General features: G+C 65.2%; 2 protein-coding genes across 4 annotated transcripts; both read right to left on the bottom strand.

Annotated features, from left to right (window-relative positions):
- Positions 1–11570: 11570 nt before the first annotated feature.
- Positions 11571–13008, bottom strand: GP1BB (glycoprotein Ib platelet subunit beta). The gene is made up of 2 exons (XM_059676964.1): positions 12693–13008; positions 11571–12425 (listed from the first exon to the last, which is right to left on the bottom strand). Exons 1-2 carry the CDS (start codon positions 13006–13008, stop codon positions 11827–11829), a joined length of 915 nt encoding a protein of 304 aa, XP_059532947.1. The 3' UTR covers positions 11571–11826.
- On the bottom strand, positions 12964–21800 carry SEPTIN5 (septin 5). Of its 3 annotated transcripts, none has more exons than XM_059676963.1 (12): positions 21656–21800; positions 21494–21504; positions 16951–17047; positions 16757–16843; positions 16364–16487; positions 16122–16256; positions 15881–15998; positions 15662–15763; positions 14628–14724; positions 14405–14540; positions 14068–14170; positions 12964–13947 (listed from the first exon to the last, which is right to left on the bottom strand). In XM_059676963.1, exons 1-12 carry the CDS (start codon positions 21696–21698, stop codon positions 13891–13893), a joined length of 1110 nt encoding a protein of 369 aa, XP_059532946.1. In that variant the 5' UTR covers positions 21699–21800; the 3' UTR covers positions 12964–13890. The 3 variants fall into 3 exon arrangements, with proteins under 3 accessions (XP_059532946.1, XP_059532945.1, XP_059532944.1); XM_059676962.1 differs by having other exon boundaries at positions 21494–21507; positions 21656–21799; XM_059676961.1 differs by lacking the exons at positions 21494–21504; positions 21656–21800 and adding an exon at positions 17711–18240.
- Between the last annotated feature and the right edge of the window lie 412 nt (positions 21801–22212).

The raw sequence follows: 22212 nt of genomic DNA, 5'->3' as shown, positions 1-22212 counted from the left end.
GAGATCCATATTGTCATCCTGTCCTTCCGAGAAGGCAGGGGCCTGAGCTGTGCCTTTCCCCCAACTCTCCCCCTCCCTGCACCCCCCAGGAACCAGGCGCCCTGTCCCTGAGGGCTGAGAGTTACGGGGGAGGAGGATTAGGAGGTTGTTGGCGCCCTTGAAAGCTGAGCCTGCGGGCAGATCTGGGAATGGGTGTCTGACCCCGCTGCGGCCTCCGCAATCCGGAGAAAATCCTCGAGGCCAAGTTAATACCAAGACCAATTTTTATTTCAACAAAGTTAATTCTCAACAATGTGATACTGAGGGAGAGGGATTTTCCTGCGGGGGGGGGGGGCGGTAGGGGGGAGCTGCGGTCCTGACACGGCGCCACCCTCCCCCTCACCCCAGCTGTCCCCACCGCCAAGGTGGGGGACGGAGCAGTTCAGGCTGCTCCTCTGGGGTGAGCCCACCCCCCAGCCTTGCTCCCTGGACCTGGTGCCCTCCCTCACAGCCCCCCGACAATGGACCTCAAACCCGCTGCCTCTCTTAGCTCCTCGCTGAGAGCGGGGTCCAGCCCAGTTGTGTCCTGGGCAAGGGCCTCACTGAGGAACGAGTGAGCTCGCGTCCCTTGGGTCATACAAACCTAGTGCTCCCCGCCCCCCCCCACTTCCAAGGGTGTGGCTTGGCCTGGTCGTGGCCCAGGTGCTTGCTTGGGTGACAGAGGGCGCCCCCCACCTCCAGGAGCCCCGAGCGGAGAGGAAGAGAGAGGCTGGGGCCCAGAGCGGCCCAGGCGACCTCACCGCCCCCCCGGCCAAGCCTGGGCCCCAATCCAGAAGCTGCTCTCGGGCTGAGTAATCAATGGGTCGGCGGTGGGAGGGTTGGGAGCCCTGAGCCCTGTCAGAAATTCCTCCTGACGAGGACCACGTGCCCCCACTGCGTGCCCTGCCTGCCCGGCTCCTGCCGCCTTCCAAGTGGGGCGCCCACCACTCCCTAGTCCACAGGGGAGCAGCCACTCAAGGCCTCGCCCCGACACAAACCGCAGCCCACACCCCGCGCCTGCCTGCGGCCGGTGCCCTGGAGCCTCCTGGTGGCACAGCCGAGGGAGACTCCCTGGAGGGCAGGGGGACCAGTGCACGCAAAGGTTAGAGGTCCATCCGGGTTGCCGGGGACTGCCCACACTGGCCCCCAGGCTTCGCTCTGAGGGTACTGCCCGAGGGCAGGGGTGGGGGCCCAAGGGCACCCCACGACAGGCCAAAGTCAAACCAGATGGGCTGGGGGCCTCGCGGGGCAGGCGGGCCATTCGTCACCGTTATCTGCCCCGCCGCCGAAATCACAAACACATTTTTAAGTGAAGGACTGGCTGCCACTGGCCTTCGAGCCCTGATGCCGCCCAGCTGTGGCCACACTGGGCGGGGAGTGGGGCTGGGGGAGGGTCCTGGGAGGGGGAGGGCGGGCCGGCAAGCGGTGGCCTGAGGGAGGAGCGCCTGCTGCCCCCAACATGCCCCCCAGGTCCCCCACTGATATCTATGGCCGCCTTCCAGAGCTGGCGCAGGAACCACGGAGCACCCCCCAGCTCTGTCTTGGGCGCCCCTGCCTCTGCCTTCCTCCCAGAGCCTCGGCATCACACATGCACCCTCTGACCCACACTCTGATGTCAGGGTTACTGGGGGGGGGGGGGGCAGAGGTGGGGCTGGCGGCTCAGTGGTCATTTCCTGGGATGGGCCTGGGGACAGACCCAGAGAGACAAAGACAGAAATAGGGGCAGGTGATAAAGAGAGACAAGATAAAGGGAGAGTGAGCCTGGTGCCTGTCACCAGAGGGCCACGCTGGGTGTCATACAAAGCCCGCTGAGCCTCCGTGGCACGGGTGTCTCACTGGTGGTGGCGGGCTCCATGGTGTCCTCTAGGGGGTGCAGGTGAGGGTGGGGCTGGGATCTGTCTGGCCATCACTCTGGGAGCCAAACGCAGGTCCTCCCTGGCACCCTGGACCCCCAGGCAGGCCCAGGGGGGTGGGAGGCGCCAGGAGAAATGGCCTGTGACGGGGTGGGCATCCCCGGCGGGAAAGCAAACAGTGTCAGCGGCTAATGAGCGGGAACCGGGCCTGGGGCCGGGGGCCTGGGGAGGGGCACAGCCATCGCTCATCCTGACAGGCGGGCGGTGAGGGGGGGCTGGGGACCAGAGATGGAGGGGAGCATGAGAGCCAACAGAGGGTCCCTTGGAGACACGACCCTGAACACAGACAGAGGGGAGGCAGCCAGGAACCCTCGCCCCCCCCCCACTCCCCCTACCCCCCACCCCTGGCTCCCATCCCCAGTTGTGGCCTCAGGGGACCTGGTCCAGCATCTCCCTGTCAGACCTGGCTGGCTGCCCCTCCCCCACATGAAGACTTAGCAGGACAAAGGAGACTGTGCAGGATGGGGAGCTGAGCCCGGGACCCCCATATTGTACGCTGGGGAGCAGGAATCTGGGGTCTTGAGGCCCTGCCCCTCTGGGTCTCAGTTTCCCCATCTTTACTAGGCAGAGGAGGGCAGGCATGCTCTGAGGGAACCTCCATGCCTTGACTTTCCATCACCACCACTCTTGAGGTCCCCACCCTTTCAGACAGTCCCCCCAAAACCTCGGTGCCTCCAAAAGGCCCAGGAGCAGTGGGTGGGTTGACTCCACACCTGAGGAAAGGAGCCCCTCCCACCCTGCACATTAAAGCTGCTGTCCCATTTCATAGGTGGGAAGACTGAGGTACAGTGTAGGGAAGGTCGATGGATGTTGGACATCCCTGCACCCCAGCCCTGGCCCAGGCGGAGCTGAGCCAGCCTTTTGGCCTCCCCTCTGCCCTGAGCACCCTGAAATGTCAGGGCCTCAGAGCCCTCCTGCCACCCTCCTGGCCCCGTGGCCCCATGACAACCTGACTAGCTGAGTGGCCTGTAGGTACCTGCCTGCAGGGTGTCCAGGCCCCTGTGCTGCCTCAGCCAGGAGGGAGGGGCAGCCATAAATTCACACTGCCAGTCGCCTGCGGGATAAATGTGTCATCGGCTGCACGATTTACAAGCGCACCCCTGGCCCGAAAGGCAGAGAAAACAAGCCTCTGTGTACACATGGCGCGGCGGGCAGGGGCGGGCGGCTGCTGGGGGCAGGCAGGGCACGGCGGGCCAGCAGGCCACGCGCACGCAGGAGGTGTGAGGACATAGACACGCTCGTGGGGCCGTGGGGGCACAGACACGCTCATACAGGAAGGTGAGCCTGTGCATCTCTTATACAATCGCACGTTATGTAATTGCAGTGTTGCCATTACATGCGCTCACACACCAGAGGGTGGCACAGCAGGCTGGGGACACTCAGTGGGCATGCCACTCAGAAGCTCAGTGGTTAGCTTCGTGTTAGACCCGGACCCTCGGAGGAACCAGACCCAGCAAAGGGAAGACAGGACGGCTCTCTGGATGCTTGTGTGTGCACGTGTAGGTGCAGGTGTGTTTATGTGGGTGTGGACATGTGTTTTTGTGTACATACACGTGGGCTTATGCATGCAGGAGTGCATGTGTGTTTGCACATGTGTGTGCATGTATGGTATGCAGTTGTGCATTATGTGTGAGTGCATGTTTGCGCACGCGTGTGTTGGCATGCACGTGTGCATTTGTGCATGTGCATGTGTGTGTGTGCAGTCTCCCCATCCCCAGACACCCCTGGAGGGTCCGGATGGAAGGGACCAGGTCACTGTTCAGGGAGGCAAAGCAGAGCAGGAGTCCAGCAGGCGCCAGGAGGGTCGGGCGAGCGTGGTGGGAGGTGATGTGAGGAGCAGGGCGGCTGGTGCCACCTCAGTCCTGTCTGGGTCCCGCCTGCTTGGAGGGCTGACTGTCTCGGAGGCCCCGCCAGTCCAGCCACGGAATACACCCGGACACCGATGCTGGAGTGAGGTCATGACAGCCTCGGCCCGTTACAGGGCTGCTGCCGAACCTGCACACCGGCTGCCTGCTGTCCACCTTGTCCATCAGGACTCTGCAGGGCATTTCCAGGCTCGAGGCCCCACTGGTGCCAACCTCAGCTACCTCCTGGGGCCCAAGCAGGCAGAGCCGCCCAAGCCTGAGAAGGTGGGGGATGGGATTGCAGGCAAGTTCCTAGAAGCCTCAGGGAGCACTCCAGGAGGACTGGGAGGACCCTGGGAGGACTCAGGAGGGACTCGGGGAGGAGTTAGTAGACTCACAACAGGTCCCCTGAAGACTAGCAAGGACTTGGGAGCTTCGTGGAGCAGAGCCTGTGGGTCGGCCTTAGCCTCAACACCTTTCCATGGACGGCCTGGGGCCACAGTTATGTTCCAGCCACTCCTCCTGTTGGCTCAGGAGGCCACCTGGGAGGCTTCCAACCCAGAGAGAAGGGCCATGACACCCCAAGTAAGGAGAGGCAGCATCATGAACGCCCCACACCAAGGCCCCACAGAGCAGACACCGGGAGATCTGAGTAGGAACGTCTGAGACCAGAGACCCCCAGACCAGGGACTCACTGAACAGGGACCTCAGACCAGGGACCCCTGCAGAGATCCCTGTAGCAGAAACCCACAGAGAAGAGCCGTGCAGAGCAGGACCCCAGATGAGGGACCTGCAGCAGAGAGACCCACAGCATGGGACCCCCCCCCCCCTAGGATCCATCCCTCAGAGCCCAGGGGGCCCTGAGAGGCGCTGGCTGCCAGGAGAGGGAGCAGGGCTCCCTCCACTCTGACCTCCTTTCCCGTGGAGAAAGCTGATGGTCTCCTGCACCCCCTCCACATGGGCATCTAGGGGGGCACGTGTGGAGAGCGGCTACAGCGTTTGGACAGGTTCAAGCCTGGGACTAATGAGAGGGCACGATCCTCTCGTGGCAAAGCCACGTGCAAGTCCCAGCACAATTAGAGCCAAAGGCTATGGTCGTAAGCTTGACCATATGGTCCGAACCTGTGGTCCCACGTGGCTGAGTGATGTGGGCGGCGGGAGGTGCAGCAAGTAAACAAAGCTTGACCAGGTGCATGTCATTGAATAGGTTCGAAACCCACGAGAACGTTGTAAAGATCTTGACCATGCCCTCACTTTGCCTGGTGGGAACCGGCTATAAAACAAAGACTCGGCTTGTAGGCCGTGGTGCTGTCGCTGTCTCTCCATCAGGGAGGGCAGCATCCCACCCAGCCCCAGCTTTCTTCTCTTGTCTGTCTTTTCTCCATCCTTCACCGCCCCCTCTCAGGCTCTCCGAACCTGGCCGTGCCGGCTCGGCACAGGCACGTGCATGGGCTCCTTTCCCTGCTCTGGGTCCTGGTCACGGGGGCTCTTCCAGGCCGGCCCCCAGGCTTCGCCCCTGCAGGGAGGCAGGGCAGCCCCCGCGCCGCAAGCACCGTTAGTGGGCACACAGGGGCATTGGCGGGCATGCTAGGACAGGCGGCTGTCGGGGGGCCCACCCCTCCCAGCCCTGCCTAGACAGAAGCGCTTTCCTTAGTCGGTGCAAAGACTGGCTGGAATTCTTCAAGAGCATCTTTAAATAAACAAAGCAAAGAGAAAAGCAAACTCGCAAATACAAATCACATCAAATAGGTTTCTCCACAGACACAGGGCAGAGCTAGGCCTTTGGTCCCCACACAGGCGCCCCCTCAAGACTCCTCCCAAGCCTGTGCACCCGCCCCTCCTCCCAAGAGCCCAACTGCCCGGGCTCTGCCCTGGGATCCTCACCGCCGCCCCCCACCACCACCACCCCTTCTCTGGATCTCCAGCCCCAGGCTGCAGCCTCCATCTTGGGGCTGGGCCATGCCAGGCCTGTCCACACACCTGGGCAAGAGAACTGGCTGCCTGGGGGACCCTCTATTTCTCTGGGGGTGCTGCCCATTAGGCAAAGCTTGAGGGATTCTTTTCCAGACCCTCACGCCTCTGAGGGTTCCTTTACCCAGCAGGGGAGCAGTGACCTTGTGAGGGTGGCCCCAGGACCCTGTGTGACTGGGACAGAGGTAGAAAAAGCACAACTGGGCAGGAGGGGAGGGCGGGGCATGCTGGGGCGTCCCCTCCCCCACTCCTTGCCACATGAGGGTCTGTCTGACCCAGAGCCCCTCAATTTGTCTGACCTGCTTAATCAGGGTGAGATGAGCCCCTGAGGGACTCTGGAAGGAGGGACCTGGCCAGTCCCCTTGGGCTGACCCCACCAGGAGGGGTGGAGGGAAGAGTGGGGTGTCTGTTGGGTGGAGGTCTGGGTGAACCTGCAGGGCTGCACACTGTTTGGAAGAACAGCAGTTGAGAAGAAATGAATGGTTGGGTGGTGGTTCCTGCACACACGGGCACCTCTGCCCTCTCCCTCTACAGGCTGAGCTCAGCACACCTCTCAGCCCCTCGCTCTCAGCCCCTGGAGAGGTGTCCCCTGACAGCAGTGCTGCTCCTTCAGCCTGGACTCCCCCAGGAGGCCTGCCCAGTCCCCTGTGGACACACCAGTCAGTGCTCTAGACGTCTCAGGGTGAGAGGCAATTCAGGTTTGTCCTGAGGATCAAGGGGACTGTCCACGTGGCGAGGCCCAGGCCAGCCCCCAGGACACTCGATGCCTCTCTCAGGCACAGAATTGCAAGAGCTCCAAGTCTTTCAAGACGAGCAAGTCCCCATCTCCACCCACCCCCCAACTCTTTGAGCCACGAAAGATGTCATGGTGGACCCTACATTTCCTTGTATACACGTGGCCTTATCTCTGCCACAGAGCCCTGAGGGGTTGTCTGCAGGACAGGCCACGGGGGCAGCCTGGCTGGGACTGGGGTTCTGGACCATGGGGGGCACTCCCATGGGCTCTCTAAAGCCTTGCCCACTAAGCACTGACCCCAGGGGCACACCCACCTGTGGAGGATCCCCACCTGGCTCATCTCTCAGCACCCTTCGTCCAGCTGGCCTCAGCACCCTGGGGATGTGTGTGTGGCAGGAAGGCAGGTTGGAAGGAGGGACAGATGGCGTTCTCCCTGAGGCAAGGTGGACCCCTGGGAAGGCTTCACTGGGGAGGACCAGGCCCCCCCAATTCCTGCAGGGCCAGCCCCCCAAGTCTCCCTGCCGACAGAGGAGGGCAGTGAGTGTGCATCCAGCAGACAGCACTGGGTGCAGACACTCCCAGGTGTGACTATGCCGGGGGGGGTTGGGGGGGGGAGCAGCAGGGGGAGAGGTCAGCCAGTGGAAGCCCCAAGGGCTGTTTAAGGAGGAAAGGGACACAGCTAAGGCCAGGCCCAGTTACCAGGCCCAGTGACCCCAAAGACCCCCCTCTGCCGGGGGGGGGGGGCAGTGCGGGGAGAGCCTTGCTGATTTATGGCCCTCCAGGGTAGACAGGAGTTGGGCTGCTAAGGCCTTGCTCCCTCCTCCTTCTCCTCCTCCCAGTTGGGGGTCAGCTGGGGTAGGGTGGCTCTCAGCTGGTTTCCAGATGGGTCTGGTGGCGGGGGCTCCTAGGGGTGGGAAGCCAGACACCCTGAGTATAGGGACCCGGCCGGTGTCAGCTGGCTCCCATGGCCGCTTGTCCCTCTGTGGTTGTCTTCCCATCTCTAGGCCTGTCTCTGTCCCATGCAGCCCCCCTTCCCATGGCCGCCTGGGTGGGTAGGGGTGGGAGCTGGTGATTTATCACCCACTGCCTGTCTTCCATCGGAAACGCCGGGGGTGGGCGCAGACTGTGCAGTGAGCTATGGGCCCCCAGGGCTCCACCACCCACCCCAATGTTGTTGCTCCGTCTGGTCGGCGGGGGCACCCCCACCGCCACAACCTGGCCAGGGGTTCGGTCCCCCAGACCTTCCCAGGGCCGCCTCCGCCCCGTGAGTGGCCAGCCCCCTCCCCAGGCTCCCCCTCGCCTCCCCAGGCTGGAGGGGGGCCCTTGGAGAACCCCACATCCCTTCCCCCACCACCAGGTTAGTGGGGAAGTTCCACTCCTCTGGGGCGCCTGCTCCAGGCCTCCTACCGGGTGGAAGGCAGAGGAGACACAAGGGGCTGAGGCCAGCCCCTCACTGTCGCCTTCTTGCCCCCTGGCAGCCGCTCTGCCCCCCCCCCCCGCCCACCCTGCCGCTCGGTGCACACAGCAGGGGCTCAATAAGTGTTTTCGGAGCAAACAGGCGTCAGGGATGGAGGGGAGGGCGGAGGGCACACCTGGGCTGACCCCCTCCCCTCCGCCAGGCGGAAGAGGTCCCTTATCTCCGGGGTTGACAGGCTGTCAGCAAGCCCGCGGGGGGGGCGGGGTGAAGGGGGGGTAGAGGCGGGGAGAAGGAGGGGAAGGGAGCGGCGGAGGGGGCGCACCCGCCTCCCCATCTGTCAGCGTCCCAGGGCGCACCCCTCCCCGTCCCCATGGGGTGTGCCACCTGCCCGCCCCTCTCGGCTCCCCACCGCCCGCCAGCCTGGGCAAGTCCCCGTCTCTTGGCCTCTGTTTCTCCGGGGACCCGGGCTGTCTGCACCCGGCGCCCACTTCGCCCACCGCCCTCCTGCCTGCGTTTCCGCAGACCGCGAGCGCCCTCTGGTGCCTGGTCGGGGTGGCGGCGCGCGAGGGGAGGACTGGATGGGGGCGCCTGCAGCACCCACCATTTCACGGATGAGGACACACCAAGGCTCCCAGGGGAAGGTCACGGCTGTTTCTGCTCTGGGAATGCCGTCTGGCCCGGCGGAGGCTCGCTCTATCCAACCCTCTGACCGGTCACTCGCTCACTAGCTGGCTGCATGCAGGCCTGGGATGTGGCTTGAGCCCCTGGCGGACCTGGGCCTTGATGGAAAGGGGAGGGTCCTGGGAGCCCAGGGAGGCTGGGGGAGCAGAGGCGTGGGCCCAGACCCCTTGGGCCGCAGGACAAGGGGCCCTCAATCAGCCAGCCTGAGAGCTGGAGATGTGGGGGGCGGGGGGCTGTGCAGGGCCTTTGAATGGACCCCCACCTGTTCCCATCTGGAAGGCGTCTGGGGCCACAGAAGGGACCAGCCTGTCAGTGGGGAAGGGGCCCTGGAATTGGGGTGTTCTCCGTGAGATGGAGGACAATGGTGGGGTGAGGGGCACGGTAGGCCTCCTGGTGTGGGCTGAGCGGTCTGTGCTCTCCCTCCCTGAATAGGGCCATTCAGGGGCACTGAGCTGGGACCATCCACTTCCCCACACTCCTTGGGGGCTGAGGCCCTGGGGTCAGTGTGCAGAGGGTCAGCTCAGGGTCAGAATTGGGACCAGGGGCTCCCGGGCAGCCTGGAGAAGGTCAGCCATCGCGGCCAGGCCAGTGTCCCCCCGTCAGTACCTTGGCAGGGGCAGGTCTAAATCCTGGAGAACAGGCAGGAGGGGTGGGGGAATCCCGGGAGGACCATGGGGTTCAGCCCCCCATCCTCCAAGTGAGAAGTGCTTGCTTAGGTCTGACCGCACTGTACCGCCAGCCTCTTTCCTCCCTCATGCCCTCAAAGCCCTGATGCTCACTCTGTCACGTGGGTACTGGCCCAGGAGCCCTCAAGCCTGTGGGCAGTGAAGCTGGGCTCCTGCTGACCACCCCCCACAGCTCCTGCCGGGGCCTCGTCCCACAGCCCACGGAGCCTCCTTCTCCTGGGACCACTGGAGCTGCTTTCTCCTGGGCCCTGCATCTGCCCCCTCGAGGGCCTCAGTGAGGAGAAGTGAGGGAGTCCCAGGCGCCTGGTCTCAGCCACGAAGGAAGCTCTGAGCCCAGCAGGAGACTCATCTGTGGGGTCCGTTTCCTCCTCTGGAGCGTAGTGGGGTGCCCCCTCCCGGCACCATGTTTGGGACTAAGTTTAGGAAGTTGCCTGTGTTCCTTGCTGTGACAACGACCATCACCTCTGACCCCCACCAAGGCTCTGGGGGTGCTGGGCCACCCCTAGGGAGGACAGGGTAGCAGTTCATTTGTACAAAGGAGCCACCATCTCCGATGTGGTGATAAGAAGCCTGGAAGGACGGCCGGATGCCTCGCACCTGCCTACAAAGGCGGGGTGGCTCCTGCCTCACGTCCCACCAGTAGACCCGAGATAGCATCAGCCCGACCGGAGAGCCATCCGTCTTGTCCTACAAAGGCCAGGACAAAGGCCATGTCAGCGGCAGCCTCCCCGACCCGGTCAGCGGGGGTCCGGGCCTTCCTGTGCCAGGCGGCTGAGGCCCAGGCCTGAGGCTCCACTGGGGTCCTGTTTGGGGTCCATGGAGAGCAGCCTCCATTGTTCACAGGGCCAGCCAGGTGGAGGCCACATCTGGGCGGGAGTGAGGACACATCAGCTCCTCACTGGGGCACCCCATGGTCCCCTGTAAGCAGCCTGTGCTGCACTAGGGCAATCACAGTGGGGTCCCCAGCCCTGATTGACAGCCAGGGGTCAGGGGTGACTTAAGGCCCCGAGAAGCCCCTGGCTGGTCTGTGCAGTCCGAGGTGCCTTCCCGCAGTGAGCGTGGCACGGGGAGGACATGACTTCAGAGACCCTGCAGCCCCGGGTGCCCACGCACCCCCCGCAGGGACGTCTATAGACCCCGCCTTGCATGGCTTGGGCCCTGCCCCACCTGCCGTCCAGAGCTTCTCACTAGATGCCCAGGGAGCTCCAGGTGGGCCACCAGGCTGTCCTGACCACCCCCACTTCACCCTGACTGCTCCGAAGGCTGCCACTGGGGAACCTCATGCACAGCACTGTCCTCAGAGCCACCCCGTGGCCCCACACTGACCCCAGAAACTGCCACTTAGAGCATCCTCTCTCAAAACTGCCCTGCAGTGTCCTCACTGTCCCCACACTGTCCCCAGTGTCCTCTGCCCCACACTGTCCCCAGTGTCCCGTCTTACTCCCCACTGTGTCATTGCTGTCCCCAGTGTCCTGTTTGCATGCTGTCCAACCTTGCCAGCATCCCCACTGCCCACAGTGTGCTACTGTCCCCACCGTATCATTGCTCTTCCCACAGTGTCCTGGCTGTCTTCACAGTGTCCTCACAGACCCCCTCCCCCTCAGGGTACTCACTCCCCAGCTCCTTCTTCTCCCCACAGTGTCCTCACTGCCCCACACTGTCTTTGATGTCCCCGCTGTGTCCTTGCTGTCTCCACAGTGTCCTCACAGACCCCCCACCAGGGTACTCACTCCCCAGGATCCCTCTCCCCACAGTGTCCTCACTGCCCCCCTTGTCTTCACTGCCCCACACTGTCTTTGATGTCCCCGCTGTGTCCTTGCTGTCTCCACAGCACTGCGGTGAGCTGGGTGGCTTCCTGGGCACCTGGGTGGGGTCCCTCAGCACCCAGAGCACCAGGCCTGACTCCAGCCTCAGAGACCCGCGACCCCCATTGTCCACAAGCCTCGCCACCCCGACCACCCCAACCACCCCGACCACGCTGTGCACTGGCTGTACGTTTACTGGCTGTTCACACACGGTCCTCACTGTCCACAGTGTCTTCACTGTCCCCAAACTGTCCTCACTCTCCCAGAGTCCTCATTGCCGAGTGTCCTCGCTACCCGAGTGTGTCATTGTCCTTTGGGGTCCCCTCCCCACTTGAACTTCTGTGAGAGTCAGTGGCTGGGGAGAGTTTACTCACTGACCGCATGTTTGGAGGTTACTTGGGGTGTAGGAAGGTGAGTGTCCCCTTGAACTGCTGCTCAGAGCTTTTTGTGTGGTTTTGGGAAGAGGGTCCCCAGGCTGTGGGTGTAGAGACGGATCAGATCGGGAGAAGGGTTAGGGTTTATTCTGCACTGGAGTTTGGCGTGAGGGACTCCGCAGCGTCTGGGCTGCAGTTGGTCCCCAGGGCTTAGCGGCGGGCTGGCAGCGACCTCCCGGTGGGCCAGGGCCTGCAGACGGGGCGGGGCCTGGAAGATGAAGCCTGGCTGGAGGAGAGTGGCTCCCGGTTAGGGCAAGGGCTCCTGGGGCAGGGTCCTGCCCAATTGGCAGGCCCACCTCGCTCAGCGCCGGTCCGTTTCTCCTAGGACTCGCCGTCACCGGCCGGCTCCGCCATCAGCAGGGCGTTCAGCGACAGGCGGTGTATGGCGCGGGCGCGCAGCCTTCGCAGGCGGCGCAGCAGCAGCGCCAGCAGCAGCGCGTGCAGCAGCCCGAGAACCAGCAGCACCAGCTGCGCCGCCAGCGCCCCCCAGCAGAGCGCGCCGGGCGAGCAGGCGGCGCGCAGCTCCTCCTCGGTCAGGTAGGGCAGCAGGCGGCCCCGCAGCGCCGGGGGCGCGGCGCAGCGCAGGTCGCGGTAGAGCGTGCGCTCGGGGCGGCCGGCCAGCCAGGCGCGCAGCGGCACCAGGCGGCAGTCGCAGCGCCAGGGATTGGCGCTCAGGTGCGCCGCGCGCAGCACGGGCAGCCTGTCCAGCAGCCCCAGCGGCAGCGCCGTCAGGTTGTTGCCCGTCAGCACCAGCTCGGTTGTGTCCGGTGGGAAGGCGGCCGGCAGCGAGGCCCACGTCAGCCCGCGGCGCCCGCAGTCCACGCGCGTCCCGGCGCAGCGACACGGCGCGGGGCAGCCCGCGGCCGGGCGGCTCAGCGGCGCGAGCAGCAGGAGCAATAGGCTCAGCGCCCCGCGCGGCCCTGGAAAGGAAGCGCCGCGGTGAGCCGGGTGGCTTGGTGGGCAACGGGGTGGGTCCCTTAGCACCCAGAGCGCCGGCCCGACCTCCAGCCCCGGAGACCGGCGCTCCCCCAGCGCTCGCAAGCCTCGCCCCCGCGACCACCCCGCGCACTGGCCGCAAGTTTCCTCCAAGTCTGACCCCAATCTCCCCCCACTGCAGCCAGAACGAGTGGAGGGCCTCCCAACCTGACTCTGCTCAGCGTGTGGCCTGGCCCGGCCACCAGACTCACCAGAGCCCATGGCGAGAGGATGGCGGCCCGGCTCGCTCTGGAGTGGAGGCGTTTGCCCAAGAACCGGGAGATAAGGCCGCCACGTCCCTGCCAGGCCCCGGCGCTCCCCGTACACCGACCACAGCACAGCTGCTCCCGCCAGAAATAACCCCCAGGCTGCCTCCGCAGGCGCGGCGGGCTGCTGATAGAGCGCTATCGCTGGGGCCAGCGCCGCCCGAACTTCCGCCCCCACTCGGCCCGGGGGCAAAAGGAGCACTCGGACACCCGCAGCGACGTTCACCAACATTGTTCTCCCGTCACCAGGACAGGAGGGCATTCACAACTTAACAAAACTGGAGAATGGGGCTTGGGGAAGGGGTTCATGCGGGTGGGCAGGGGATGGTGGATGGGGCCAAGGGCTCGGGAACCCAGGGCAACAATGATGCTGGGGAGCAGGACCCCCAGCCACAGGCAGGGAACAGCAGTCTAGGCGTGGGGGTTGCCAGGGGACGGCCCACAGCCCACTGCTCCTGGAGCCCTGCCCAAGCCACAGCTGTGGGGGAGGGGCACGGGCTATCACTGCATCCCAACCCCTGGCTCCATCCTGGCCTTCTTAGGTCTGGAGAGACCCTAAGTGCCTAGGGTGCCCCATCTGCCTGCTGAGCTCCTGGGTGAGGAGGGAAGAGAGGACCTGGCCCGCATCCACACCAAGTGAGGTCTCAGCATGTGCTGGGTGGCCCGCGGGAGCAGGGGGACACAGCTCCCAAGTCTGTGCTGTGACACTGGGTGGGGGAATAGGTCCGAGACCCTGGGGATCTGCTCCCCTCTTCTGCCTGAGTAGGGCCTGGAGTCTGAGGGCCGTGACCTTCTGAGATGGCGGGGGGGGGGGGGTGGTTCTCAAAAGTCACAGCCCAACCAGCTCCTGCTCCTCCAAGGCCAGAGTGGGGGCCATTGCCCAGGCCCCATGGAAACAGATACAAGTGAGGGAGGGGGCTGATGCTGAGAATAAATTAGGGATGGCTGGGGTTGTGACCCCACATCTCTGGGTCAGGTCAGGAACAGTCTGGGTCTAGGCCACTCTGGGATTGGGGTTGCTTCCAGGCCTGTCAGAGATCCAGATGAATCCAGGGTCGAATCCAGGCCAGTCGGGGTCCAGGAGTCGAAAGGGCCAGTCCAGAAACTGGCAGTATATCCATGGCAACGTAGGGCTGGGGAGGGGTCACTGGTCCTGCATTTGCTGCTTCATCTTCTGCAGCATCTCCTGCATGCGCCTCAGCTGGGAAGTGGGGCAGGAACCACGGAAGGTGGGGTGAGAAATGAGATGGGAGGCTCCCGGCTCAATCCCCAGCTGCTAGCCTTTCCTCCCACCCCCGCCCCTGCTCCAGGCCTCACCAACCTCCTCATCCTTCATCCTGATAAGCTTCTCCGTCTCAGCGTCAGGGGTGGGCAGTGGCAGGATGGGGATGGGGCTCTCCATGCGGTTGTCCTGGGTTAGTTTGCTGCAGGGTGGACAAGAGGAACAGTGCTGCTGGGAGGTTCAGCCAACCTCACCACTACCAAGGCTGCCCTCCTGAGCTCCCACACCTCTGGGCTGGGCTGGGGAGACAAGGTGCTGGGGAGCCGATCTGGGGGCTGGGGCAGGGTTCAAGTCTGGGTGGGCAGCCAGGACAACTTGGTTATGGAGGTGCGTCTGAGGCCAGGAGGTGCACGCCCAGGTGCGGGGGATGGTGCACCTGGTCATCTGCTGGATGCACTGTGCGCGGTAGTTCTCGTAGTGCACGTCGCACGTCACGTCCTTGAGGTCATGCATGTGTGTGCGGATGAGCATGTTTCTCAGCTTCACGAAGTCGCAGTGCGCCTGGTTCTCCACTGTGGGGCGGGAGCGTGCAGTGGGTGGGGCGCCAGCCAAGGGTCAGCCTTCCCGCCCAGCATGCTGTGCCCGATGCCTGGACTCACCCTCCACGATCCCCCAGGGGTACAGTCGCCCCCGGACTCGCTGCCCCTTGGCCTCCACCACCGTGTTGCTGCCGATTACCGCGAAGGGTGCACTCTCCTGCAGAGGGGCAGGTGCAAGGGCTCACGCCCAGTTAGGGTGGGTTAGTGGTTGGAGAGGGGCATGGGCACTCAGCGCCTGGTCAGCTCCGCCAGCATCACCATCAATGACCTCTCCCCAAAGAGATCCTCGTGGAAACCCCTCTCACCCCCCAGCCTCCCTGCTGCTGGCTGAGGCCAGAGCTGGTGCAGCCTATAGCCTAGGTGCAAGCATGTCAAACTCGCGGCCGGCATTTACTTAAATGAGGCATGCGGTCCGTCGGCCACAAGTTTGACATGCTTGTCCTAGGGCAGCGGTTCTCAACCTGTGGGTCGTGACCCCTTTGGGGGTCGAACGACCCTTTCACAAGGGTTGCCTAAGACCATCGGAAAACACATATTTAATTACATATTGTTTTTGTGATTAATCACTGTGCTTTAACTATGTTCAATTTGTAACAATGAAATTGGGGGTCACCACAACATGAGGAACTGTCTTAAAGGGTCGCGGCATTAGGAAGGTTGAAAACCACTGGCCTAGGGCCTATAACTGAGTTTATGCCTCCTAGTGATATCCCTGCCCAGCCCTGCTCCTGGCCTTGTGACCACGTGTCCCCAGTTTGAGCTTGGTCATAACCACTCCAGGGGCAGGGGCACTCAAAGCCACCCCATCCTCTGTTGCACAGAATTCTGGGAGCCAGCGCCTGCACAACCAGTGGCTGGGGATTCACGAGGAGACCAAGGAGCAGGGTTAGGGTGGGGGCCTGGCCAGAAGCTGTGCCTGTGGGCAGGCAGGAACATGGGTGCCCCTAGTCCTCTCGGGCTAGCGAAGAGACTCTACTGCCCAGGCTACAGACCTCTGCTGCAACCCCCACGTGGGACCTGGACACCCGGCCTCCTCCAGGCGCCATGTGAACTGGACTCTAGCTCCCTCCCCGCCCACTGGACGGCATACTCACTTTCAGTTCCCGGTCCTGCTGCTTGAAGTCCTCGTCCTCGTCTGAGTCACACTCGGGGAACTGATACACGTGGATTCCGAACTTGTCGATCTCTTCCCGGATCTGCAGTGGGGCAAGGCTGTCAGCTTCAGGGCTGGCAAGGTCCCCTGGGCCTGGTGTGTTGATGACCGGGGTCTTGGAACCAAGTCCTGGGCCAGACCCTCTGCCACGGATGCTCACCCGCTCCTTCAGCTTCCGGATCTCACAGGGGACCAGACAGTCAGCCTTGGCAATGAGGGGCACGATGTTCACCTTCTCATGCAGCGCCTTCATGAAACCCACGTCCACCGGCCGCAGCCTGCAGGGAGCAGCCAGGGTGGTGAGGGGCTGCTGGGGTCATGGTGGGGCGGGGGGGGGGGCAGGGCTCAGGGAGGAATGGCCATGGAGGCGGGTGGCCCCTGGCCTCAGGACAGTCACGCACCCGTGCCCAAACGGAGAGATGAAGTACAGGCAGCAGTGCACCCGGTTGTCTTGGATGTTCTTGCGGTTGAGGCCGCTCTCGTCGCGGAAATACTGCTCAAACTGCTGGTCCACGTAGTCGGTAATGGGCTTCCAGCTGCGGGCAGAGGGTGCGTGAGGCCGGGCTGTGAGGGCAGCATGCCGGCGCCGGGGGAGGCTGGGTCAGCTGGGCGGGTCCTGCCCCCCCAGCCAGGCCTGCCTCACCACTCAGAGTTGTTCACAGCATCCCCAAAGCCCGGCGTGTCCACAATGGTGAGCTTCAGCTTGACGCCCTTCTCCTCAATGTCCACCGTATGCTTCAGGATCTCCACCGTCTGGCTGATGCGCTCTGCGGGGGAGGCAGACACAGCTGGGAGGTGCCTCACCGACAGGGCCTCCCCCGCCCCCTGGGCAGCCAGGATGCTGTTCTCCTCCATCCTTGTGTTCTGGCCCCAGCCACAGGGCCCTGCTGTGGTTCAGGCCACTCCTGCAGGACCCTGAACAGAAGCCCCATGCTGTGGGGAGGGGGGAGGGGGGATGGACCTGGAGGGGCACCCCTTGAGGGGTCACACAGGAGGGGATGGTGACCAGTGCCCGGACAGCTCGGGGTTCACTCACCCTCAGCACTGAGAAGCTTCCGGTCCTTGTACAGGTCGGTCAGGAAGAGGCTGTGGACCAGTGTGGACTTCCCCAGGCCCGACTCACCTGCCCACAGATACAGGGAAGGGGTCGGATGAGGTCGGAGGGCCCCACAACAGATCCTGGCCAGTCGGTGGCCCCAGCCACCCCACCGGGGAGCCTGGCCCACTCACCAGCCACCATGAGCGTGAAATCGAAGCCCTTCTTCACCGACTTCCGGTGCACCTGGTTAGGCAGCGTGGCGAAGCCCACGTACTGCTTGTCAATATCCTGGGGGCAGGGGCAGGGCAGGTCAGGGGTACCCTGGGGCTCCTGGGCAGCCCCATGCCGTCCCCCATCCCGGCTCGGGCAAGGAGGCAGCAGAGGACAGAGCCCCCAGAGTGGGACATTTCAATGGGAGAAAGGAGTGAGGCCTGTGGGCAAAGGCCAGGAGGTGGGAAGACAGGTCAGGGGGGTGGCTGGCAAAGGCACCTTTGCCCCAGCCTCAAGGAGGGGTTTGCAGGGTCCTAAGGCTGTGTGTGTGTGTGTGTACGTGCGTGTGTGTGTGTGCGTGCGTGTGTGTGTGTGTGTGTGTGTAGGGAGCGAGGTCTGGCCACAGCGGACACAGGCAGTGTCCTCCCTTGAGTGGTGGACAGAGGGCACCGACACTGAGACCCTTGGGACATGCCCAGGCCCTTCAGGGGCAGGAGAAGCCCGGCCTCAATACTCACCCCTCGCGAGTGTACCAGGGGGTGGGAGGCCCCGTGGCCCGGATCCAGCCGCGGGGGTGGCGGCTGCAGCGGCGCTGGAGCGGGGCTATTTATAGATCCCGGCGCCCAGCCGCCCCGCCCCCGCGGGTCCGCGCCGCCACCTGTGGACCTGGCCCCGTGCGGGCCCGTCGCGCCGCGGGGAGCCCTGGACACTGACCCACATTCCGCTCCCCGCCCCACACACCTTGAGCCGCCTCTGCGCCTGGGTCCGCGGCGACAGCAGCTGCTCCACCAGGCGGTCCTGGGGCGCCGCCAGGGAATCCATCACAGCGACCCCCGGGCCCAGCGGGCGCCTTCGGACCCCCAAACCGGGTCAGGCCGACACGGGCCCAAAATTCTCGGGGGACTCAAACGCGGTCGTGCCTCGAAGCCCTGCTCTCTCGGTCCCGTTTCAGGGACACAGGGGCCGAGGCCGGGAAACCAGACGTGGCCCACCCGGGGTGCCGCCGACCCCGGAGGCCGCGCGAGCCATCCCCCTGCCTCTGCGGACCCGCCCCGAGACGCGCGGCGTCGCCACCGCCGGCCCCGCTCCGCACGCGAACCGGAGGCGGGGCTGCGCGGAGTCGCCCCGCCCGCCGTCGCCGGGAAACGGTCGCCTGGAAATTGGGCCGCGGGCGGAGCCACCGACAGCTGCTGCGGGGGGCAGTGGCGCACGCGGCGCGGGCAGGGAGCCCCGCTGCCGGACTCGCGGGCTCAGGCCAGGCGCCGGGACAGCCAGCGGGGTAAAAGGATGGGGCGCGTGGGGGGAGGAAGGTGAGGCCGGGTCCCACCCGCGGGCCATTGGGGGCGGGAAGGGGGGACTGTGGCCGCTGCGTCCCGCCCCCCAGAGCTGCGCTGTAGCTTCTGTCCGCCAGAGGGCGCCGAAGGCCGCTCCCACGCGCACCCACACGCGACCGGCCCATGCACCCCACTCTCCCTCGCAGACTCCACCCAAAACCGCTGGCGATGACACGGCGTCCGGACTAACCCTGGGCACACCCCTCCCGTCACGGCCTCCTCCCCTCGACTGGAGGCTGGAGGCTGAACTGCCCTCCCGCCCCCCTAGCGCCCCCCCCCCCACGCCCCCGTGTGTGCATATTTGTGTGTATGTTTGGGGCTACTTAACCAGCGTGGCCCCCAAGACGTGTGAGGGAAACGGACGAGGACAGAGCCCACCTTCCCCATGAATCAGAGCCAACCTCCTGCGCCTGGACCTGTCCCCACCCTCCATCCTTCCACTGCTCTATCCACCCCCTCCCAGGCCCAAGGAGACTTGGAGCAGGAAGGAGCCAGTCAGATCTCTAGCCACCTACCCCGTTCCACCTCTGGAAATTTGGATGCTGCGGCCAGCATGTCGCTCCACTAACCTGAAGGCCACCCGTGCGCTGTCATGGCTGTCCCCAGAAAGCCCTGGCCAGCAGAGGTGGTGTGTGGAGTGGGCCCCCCTTCCCGCAGCCATCCCCTCTGAGCCCCTCTGACCCACAGAACTGGGCACACAGGGACTGGAGAGCTCCAGCAGCTCGGCCCTTACCCCCATGTGGCCACCCAGGAACCACAGTGGGCTCCTGAGCACCAAACGCTCCCATCCCCTCCAGTTCCCACCTAGAATCTGAACGGAAGGGAGGTCTGGCAAGGAGCCCGGGTATGAAGAGGCTGCCCCCCTAGACTGTGTGCGTCAGTAGGGACAGGAGGCCCCCCCGATTTCCCCTACCCACCCCTGGTCGAGGAGCCTCTGTCTCCTTGGCCAGGCTGGTGGTGCTGGAGCCACCGGCACCTGATGGGGAGTCGGCCCACAGCTGGGCACAGGGGGGCGTTTCATCCGAGAGGAGCAGATGGAGAGTGGGGAAGCCACAGGGCCCCAAGCTCTTTCGGACAGGCCCCCAGTCCCGGTTCCAAGAAAGCCTCCTCACTGGCCACGCTGACCTGCAGGAGGCCTCTGGGCTGAGTCCACTTCAGACATGGCGCTCAGCCCAACACCCACCCAGAACTCTGGCATTTCAGGCCCAGGGCATCTCCAGGAAGACAGACAGACCTGGGTCTGGGCTCAGGCCGAGAGGGAGCCTGGTGTCTGGCAGAGCTCGCGGCTCCCAGATCGCCTCGTTGTCCCCGCTGGTAAGGCACAGCCTCTGGGAGGCGTAGGTCGGGAGGGTGAGAGTCTCACTCCCAGCTCCCACCTTGCCTGCCCCATCACCCGACTGTGCCCAGACAGGGCCAGTGGCCTCCCCGGGAGAGCCCCGAGAAGGGGCCCTGCCACCGCCTTTCTCTGGCCCTGAGGCACAACCAGTTCCTCTCAGGGCTTCCCGAGCCCCAGACACAGCTGCGCCCACCTCCTCCTGGAGCCCGAGACTCTCTAGGCATTTCCATTCTTAGAATCACCCGAGTCAGCTCTGGAAGCAGGCACCAGAGCCAACAGAGCCTCCATCACTGCCTGAGCCTGGACGGGGATCGGAGGGAGGGCGCCGACGGCCACCAGAGCCCTCCCTGCTTCCTGAGATGGGGTGGAAGCCCAGAGAGCCACCCCCTTTCAGTAGCAAGAGTGTGGACAGGCTGCGGCTCAGTAACACCAACCACGGTAACAGCGAAGCCACATGTGCACCGCCTGGCTCTCTCGCCCTGCTCCCGGGTCTCCCCCGCTAGCTGCATGGTGCCCTCTCCCTCAGGTCCCAGGGGCAGGGGATGGGTTAGGCTGGCACCTAGCTGACTTCAAGGGGGTGCAGACACAGGCCTGAGGGGACTTACACCTCGGCGAGAAGGGCCCTCGCTGGTGCTGGGCAGCAACTGCCTGGCCAGTGACTGCAGGCCCAGGAGCCATGGGGGCTGATCTTCCAGGCCTTCCCTCTCTCCCTCAAACAATGGCCTGGCGGTGTGTGCCCCTGCATCTCAGGCATTGTCCAAGCCGCCAACGATGGGGAGGCAGTTGCCGGCCTGGGCTCCCTGGGGAGCCCCTCACCGGCAGGGTGAGGCTGACACTGGGCCCCTCCCCATGAGCCTCAGGAGTCCCAGGGCAGGGTGTGTCCCTGCCAGGAGACTGGTGTCAGGCAGCCAGTGACTCCCAGCTGGTCCGTACCTAGCTCACCTGCCTCACCCTGAGCCAGCACTTCGGGGCTCCACCCAGCATCTACCTGCTGTACGAGCCTCCATCCTCACCAGGGCTGCCAGGGGCCACCCTGGTGCGAGGTTGGGCCTGTCTTTTCTCCCACAAATAAGCCAGAGAGGCCCCAGCAGGGCTGCTCCAGAGCCCCAGCCCACCAGGTTACCCACCCCCATCTCACTCTCTGGGTTTCCAGCTCTGTTTCATTCACCCTGACTCCACCTGGGGTTCACAGTGGGTGCCCAGACCAGCCTCCTGCCGGGTCCTGGAGGGTGCAGACCAAGCCAACGGCTTTGGATGGCCACTAGGTGGGAAGACCCTCTGCTGGGTTTGGGGGTGACTCAGACCAGGCCCTGGAGGCTCCCAGCCTGGAGAAGAGGCCTGGCCACAGACCGGCCACTCAAATTGGTGTGGAGAGAGAAAGGGGCCTAAGACGCAGAGGAGCGGGGTGGGGTGGGGGGAGGCTCCCCTGTGGGGCTGCCCAGGGCCTCTGTGCTGGCTGCTGAACACGGAGACCCCGCACCCGGGGGCTCTGGCTGGTGCAGGGGCCCCCAGCCTGTGCCCTGCCATCACCAGTGGCCTCACTCCGGACCCTCAGTACGCGGCCAGGTCAGCCTGAGGATGCAGGCGCTGGACCAGTGGGAGGGCGCCTGGCCGCTCCACCCATCCTGGGAGGAGTGCGCGCTCTGGCTGTGAGGGTCAGAGGCCAGGCCCCATGGCCTGGCGCCCACCCCTCCCATCCGCAGCCCTAGGCACTGCAGCACCGCCCCGGCTGACAATCGGTTATCGCGACAGGGTGGGGTGAGGGCCGGCGGGGGCGGGGTCTCGCCTGGGCGCCCGCAGCGTCGGTGCCACAATAGGTGACAGCCAGCGGGGTGACCGGCGGAACGCACGTACCTGCTTGTCCTCTGCTGGGTCGGGGTCGGGGTTGGGTCGGTGTCCGGGTCCGGGCGGTTCCGGGCCGGCGGGCGGGGGAGAGACGGAGAGAGAGACAGTGAGAGACGGGCGGGCGGCGGGGACAAAGGCGCGCGCGGGCGCGCGGGCGGGCGCCAGGCTCACCTGGAGTCGCCAGCTTGCTCTTGTACCGCAGGCCTGTGCTCATGGTGGCCGCCGGTGGGGGACGTGCGGCGGCGGGCGCGCGGGCGGGGCGGGGCGCGGCGATGAGCGGCGAGGCCGAGGCCGGGCTGCGGGGTGACCGGCCCTCCGCGCGCCGCCGCCCGCCCCGCCCGCGCGCCCGGCAGCCAATCGGCGCCCGCCGCGCCCACGCGCGACCCGGCGCGGCCCGCGGGGGCGGGGACCCGGGCGCCCCCCACCCATCCCCGCGCCGGCAGCCTGGCGGCCACGCCCTCCCCGCCATCCGTCAGGGGCAGGGTCCCCCATCCCCACGGCCCCACCCCCCTTGTCCCTTTGCCGCCTGGACTGCGACTCCTGTCCCCATGGCCCCCAGTCCCCAGCTGGGCCTCCGACCACCCTGCCCGGTGGCGCTTCCGTAAAACTTGCCCCGTGGGGTCTGGCTGCCTCATGCCAGCTCCGGCTCTGCAACCCCCTCTGCTTGGCAGACCCAGAGGGGTCCTGGCGTCCGGTGCTGGAGGGCAGCGAGGGGCACTGCGCCCCCT

The sequence above is a fragment of the Myotis daubentonii genome, chromosome 19 (genome assembly GCF_963259705.1).
Source record: "Myotis daubentonii chromosome 19, mMyoDau2.1, whole genome shotgun sequence".
Classification (NCBI taxonomy): domain Eukaryota; kingdom Metazoa; phylum Chordata; class Mammalia; order Chiroptera; family Vespertilionidae; genus Myotis; species Myotis daubentonii.
Note: the sequence above shows the minus strand (reverse complement) of the source record. Positions and strands in the feature narration are given on the sequence as shown.